General features: G+C 30.4%; 1 protein-coding gene across 1 annotated transcript; it reads left to right on the forward strand.

The window, feature by feature from the left end:
* The first annotated feature begins 3,467 nt into the window (after positions 1–3,467).
* LOC100818492 (BAG family molecular chaperone regulator 3) lies at positions 3,468–5,969 on the forward strand. The gene is made up of 4 exons (XM_041010615.1): positions 3,468–4,366; positions 4,701–4,957; positions 5,097–5,243; positions 5,331–5,969. The coding sequence occupies exons 1-4, from the start codon at positions 4,108–4,110 to the stop codon at positions 5,715–5,717; spliced, it is 1,050 nt and encodes a 349-aa protein (XP_040866549.1). The 5' UTR covers positions 3,468–4,107; the 3' UTR covers positions 5,718–5,969.
* The last annotated feature ends 324 nt before the right edge of the window (positions 5,970–6,293 follow it).

Below are 6,293 nucleotides of genomic sequence, written 5' to 3' on the forward strand. Positions count from 1 at the left end.
AGCCTCTGTTGGATTTGATTAATTAATCACTTTTGTTGTTCAGAATTAATAACTTTTTAAATTTGTTTTAATAGTTTCAAAAGTCGTATAAATTTTATTAAAATTTTAATTTATCTAAAAAGATGAAGGTTTGATGTGAAATTGCTAAAGCCCGCGTATAGGCTAGGCTATGGGATGGATTGACCTGTTCTTGCTGAAGCATCCAACTAAGGCTGAGTGTATGGTGTTTAAGGGTCGAATTCGATCGGGTTTAACTTAATTCTGTCACCCAATTTGATTAAAACTTAATGGACTAAGTTGAGTCTGGTTTATGTATTTTTTTTTATATATAAATTTGATCCAAACTAATCTAATAATAAACGGATTGGATTAATTGAATCTAAATATTTTTAAAAATATTTTTTATTTAGTAAAAAATAAAAAATTTTAGAACAATAATTTAATTTTATTAAAGTTTTATAAGTATATAATAACTAAATATATTTTTAAAAAAATCAAATTATAATAATATTTGACTAATATAATTAATGATTTTAATGCTAATATATTATTTTTATTTTAGATAAAAATAAAATATTATATTAGCATAAGAAAATATAAATAAAATCAAGATAAACATAAAAAATAACTTAAAATGAAAAAAATATGAGTAGTTTAATTTAATTATTTAATAAATTATATAGACTAAAAATTAATATGTTTTGTATTTAATAATTAAAATAATAATAAATTTAATTATATGATAGGAGTTAGATCAAATTAAAAAAATAAAATTCGTTATTCAATCTATTTATGATCATATATTAATTAAGTTTAATTCAATACAATTTTAATACTTTAAAAACTAATCCAATATAATTGAATGGGTTGACCCATAAACTAACACCCATAAACACTCCTATCCGAGGGAGATTTAAGTCTTGAATAATATACCAGAATAATAAACAAGGAAAAAAAGATTTTTAGTTTAGTTTAGTTTTCTTAAGGATGGCTTATTATAAAAATCCATCATATATCCGCTTGAGATGAGTTGGTACTGCTGTAAAAAAGAAAAAGGATGAGTTGGTGCACAACGTGCTTAATGGCCATCACAAAATAGCTGAATATCATGATATCATCAGATCTTATATGTTAACGACTATAAAGTGCAACAAATCCAAAAGTGACACAAGGCAATCCCACCTCCAATCATAATGTCCCTTCAACCATTACGTAATACTCAAATGATAACATTTTTTTTTTTATATGTAATAGATATATTTATTAATTCACTATTTATATTTTAAGTTCAAATAAATTGATCCAATATGCACATGAGAACTTCAATTTTTATGTTATTAGGTCATTTGTTGGCCAATATGTTTAAAATTTTTAAAAAAGTAATTTTAAACACGTAATTTTTTAAAAAAAATATTTTTTTAAGGAGATAGAAATTGTTTCTTAAAAAAATATTTTTTTATAAAAGTTGTCTAGACAAACACATCAAAAAAGCATAAAATTATTTATTCTATTAAAATGGATTAAATATGATTTTGATCCTCCAAAATATTGACTCAATTGATTTTAATCCTCCTAAAATAATTCCATTATATTTGATTCCTAGAAATTTTCAAAATTCTCCTTTTTAAATAATTTATTTAACTCCATTAATTTTTCAATTAAAACTTTACAACAATGGTTATTCCAACATTAGCATTTTTAAGTTTAGCATTACTATTCCGTATGCCAGAATAAAAAAAATGATAACTTTATTATTTTTAAACAAGTACATATAATTAAACTCTCATATAACTGATATGTTAGATTCAAACTTGATTTTTTCATTAACAAAATGAAAATAAGCTAGGAGAGTGTCTATCTACTTTTTTAAATAAAATAAAATAAAGGAGGAAAGAGAAGGGAGGTTTAATAAAAAGTGAGCGTAGTTAATTTTATAGAGAATGAAAACGAGTTAAATAAAAAAATAAAATCTTAAGGAGTATAGTAGTTACTGTATTTTATAAAAATTAAAGATAAAATTTTCTAACAAAAAGTAGAAACTAAAATGAGAAATATTGCTTATAATTAGTATATAGATTATAAATTTTGTGTTTGAGTCTTTGAGTTATGGTAAATTCTTCGATTTTTACATTAGAAAAAGATTATAGATTTTAAAAAACCACTCTTATCTATCAATTATTTTATTAAAAGAATAAGATTTTTTTCAACAACAAAAAATAATTTCAAGGTCAATCCAATGGTAATGGTAAGGCTAGTTAAAAAGAAAAAGTCACATATATTAACATGTAATTCTTTTTGTTTAAATAAAAAGTGTTTTAAAATTTACTTTAATGTTACTTAATTTTGGGTTGACTGCGATAATTTTTAAAAATATGAATCATATGGGTCAATGGTTAATTTTCCCTATTTAATTGGATCAAAAGCAAAGTTTTGATTCTTCAATTATAAATTCTTACAAGAAGGCACAAAAGAAGGAAACATCACGTGTATATGTACTAATAAAAAACCCTAGAAGCGTGTAATCAAAGAATCAAACACTTGTTGGATTCATCTCAGTTTCACAAAGGGTTAAAAATTACCCTCCGTACTTGGTCCTTTTGCAAGGAGGAACAGCACACGTGCGAGTGACCAATGAGAAGCTTTGGCGGGTAAAACTTGACTGTTTGAACTACTCCCCTCATCAAAAGATAACTCTCCACTGCCCAACAACAATGATTGGTCTATCCCTAAATTCCCTTATTGCCCCTACATTGACACGTGCCATCTAGCAAACAAGGGACACAACATCTCTATGATGAATCCAAAGGCACCAAAACAATAACACCACACAGTTCACTTCTCTCCGTCGGTTTCTTAACCATTTATGAAAAAATTAAGATTGCTTTGCCGGCTTTGCTTGTCTCGTTCTCTTCCTTTCCACCCACCATTTTCATTTTCTTTCTTTCTCATTGAGGATTAAACAAGTTGTTAATAAAGAGGTAGAAGATTTTTCATTTGGGTTATCGTTAACTAATTGAAAGCATGACTTGAGCATTTTTTTTCCTCAACTGATATAGGTATATTTTTATATTGTCAATACCAAAAACTCATCTTAAGTCTGATTTTTAAAATAGTCATTATAAAAACTAATAATATAACAATTAAATAATAATATAAAATTGTTAGTGTCTTAGAATTAAATACTTATTTTTATACTATTGTAGGAACGTCTTTTAAGTGTAAATATTTATAAATTAAGTAATTATTTTAAATCAAATTAATTCTGACAAAGACTAAGTCAAAATGATCTAAAATGAAAAAAAAAAAAAACAATTTGATCATTGGCTCATGAATTGCTTCATTTTACTAGTCGGGCACAAGAAACAAAAGAATAGTTGATCATATGATATTTTTAAGGACAATTATTAAAAACTGAATGATTTAAAAGTAATTAATTAAATGGTTAATGTATATGAATATCACAGAGGGGCCAGCATAGGTAGCTGGCCACTCGTTTTTATATTCATATTTTCTCTGTTTTCATTTCATTATTTTCTTCTTCTCCCTTCGATTTCTCCAGAACAGCAAGGGAGAATCAATTCCTCATCGTTGCAATTTTTCTTTCACTCTCTAGATTCTCATCTTTCCTCTCTTCTACCCCTTCAGAAAAAACCATGTCTTCATATTATATGTATATCTAGCTCTTCATTTTTTCTTGCTCAAGATTATGCTGTAAAATTCTGAAACTCACAGTTTCAGCCACATTTTAGACTTAAAGATCTGCGCGTTGACCCTTGGCAGGTTCAGCTTTTGGAGTTGTTCATCCTCATAAGCCTTTGATTAGTCCAAGTTTTTCTTTTTTTTCTCTCTCTCTCTCTCTCAAGTTCAAAGTTTTGTTTCCTTTTTCCCGTGTCTTTCTCTCTCCCTTGCTGTGGACTTGTGGAATGCTAAGGTCAGAGATTTCTGAGACATGTTCTAGCAGACTTTTGGTGAATTGGGTCACTGTGGTTTCTGTCATGGGTGGCAGAGAATCTGGATCCACAGAGATCTAAGCCTCTCTCTCTGGTGTTTTGTTCATCACACACCCTTTTGTCTGGCATAGTCGTGAAAGTGAAAGAGTGAGAGAAGATGATGAAAATGAAAAATATCAATAGTAGTAATAACAATAAGACAAATGGTCTTTCTTCCATCATTAACAATGGAGGTTCAGATGGTAACAGAGCCGAGCCTGGTTCAAAGGAATGGGAGATGAGGCCAGGTGGAATGCTGGTTCAGATGAGAACAACTGACTCGGATCGGAACTCAGCACTTGTGCCCACAATTAGAGTTAGGGTCAAATATGGTTCAATTTATCATGAAGTCAACATTAGTTCACAAGCTACATTTGGTAACTCTTCACTTTTTTTCAGTTCTTATTGTTATTTATTTCCCTTTATGTTCTCTCTTCTGTCGGTTGTCTTTACCTTTCTCTTATTGGACAAAACTTAGATACAGATTTTTAGGTGTTTCTGATTGTTCTTCTATCAGAAATAAAGGTACCTGGTAATCTGTGTGATAAAAGTCTGCATTAAATGTCGACCTAGATTGTTGAGGTGAAGCATCTATTTTGGTAGTGTAACATCAAAAGCATTCAAGGAACTGTATCCAAGTTTTGTCCTTTTTTGTTTTGGTTACATTGGTTATTGTGTGTTTATGTGTGTGTTTAATTTCTGGGGTTGGAGGGGAGTTGAAGAAAATGCTGTCTGGGCCAACTGGGTTACACCATGAAGATCAAAAGCTGTTATACAAAGACAAGGAGAGGGATTCAAAGGCTTTTCTTGACATGGTTGGGGTGAAGGACAAATCCAAGATAGTGCTAGTGGAAGACCCTATTAGTCAAGAGAAGAGGTTGTTAGAGAGAAGGAAGAATGCTAAGATGGAGAAAGCTGCAAAGTCGATCTCAGAAATCAGCTTGGAAGTAGATAGGCTTGCAGGACGGGTATGTATTATGGTTATTAATTTGTTTTAATGTTTTTTGAATTTTTCCTTATAATTTTCAAGCACTTAATTATGAGTGAGGTGGGATTGTATTAAATGCTTGAGTAGTTGGAAGCTGATAAGTGATTGGAATTAGTTAGGTATCAGCCTTTGAGTCAATTATTAGCAAAGGTGGGAGAGTTGTGGAAACAGATTTGCTTAATCTGATTGAGTTATTGATGAATCAATTGCTTAAATTGGATGGTATAGTAGCTGATGGGGATGTCAAATTACAGAGGAAAATGCAGGTAATGTATAGACTTGCTCACTTTTGTGTTATTAGTACATCTCAAATTGCATTTGCTAATAATGGTAGTGAGACATTAATTTTGAAGGTAAAAAGAGTTCAAAAGTATGTTGAAACTCTGGATGTGCTGAAAGTTAAGAATTCCATGCCTAGTAGCAATGGAGGCCATGCCCCAGTGCAGCCTCAACAGAAGCATTCAAATGGGCAAAGGCAGGGACCAGTTCAAGAGAAAAAACAACAAAAGCATTCAAATGGACATCATAGATTGGCCTTAGCACCAATTCAGGAGCAGGAACAACAACAACCCTCAAGGAATTCCACCTCAGGAGTTGTAGTTACCACAAATTGGGAATTGTTTGATTCTGTCCCACCATTAATCCCTGTGCCATCCACATCCCCATCACCACACCCCCCGGTGACCAATAATTCAGGTCCTCACAAGTTCAATTGGGAATTCGTCAACCAATTACCATAGTGTTTTACTTGTGTTGATATGATTTGGGTTTGTCTTCCACTTGGAGTGTTATATGTTTTACATTCTTTTCTGTATTTAGATTTGTTTAGCAACCCCTATAATCTGTCATTTACTTCAGAAATAAATGGGGTTGATATGATAGTGATTATCATAAAAAAAGTTACATTTCTGTGATTTTGGTGTCCACCGAATTCATTTACCTGTATGGGCCTATTTTTTATGGATATATTATATACAATATTATTGTAAGCATTTGTAACTTTGTTAATAGAAACATTAGGATTTAGCCACATCTTAAGGACAGGTATATTTCAGAGTCTAAAATCCCATTTAAAAATGATTTTGCTTTCTATCCATTTCCATTATTACTTTAGGTTTTGTTGTATTTCTTGGTGAAGCAGCATTGGACCATTGGTTGATGACATAATAACAGTTTTTCAGTATCTTAGCTTCTTGTGGGGGCTACAAGTGACAAAAAGACTCGCATCTATTAAAGGGTTTTACTAATCCATCCAATCATAGGAAGCCAAGTCCAAAAAGTGTTTTAAAAGAAGAGAAGATGAAATGATAAGTATG

Source organism: Glycine max, chromosome 16 (assembly GCF_000004515.6).
Source record: "Glycine max cultivar Williams 82 chromosome 16, Glycine_max_v4.0, whole genome shotgun sequence".
NCBI classification, from domain to species: Eukaryota; Viridiplantae; Streptophyta; class Magnoliopsida; order Fabales; family Fabaceae; genus Glycine; species Glycine max.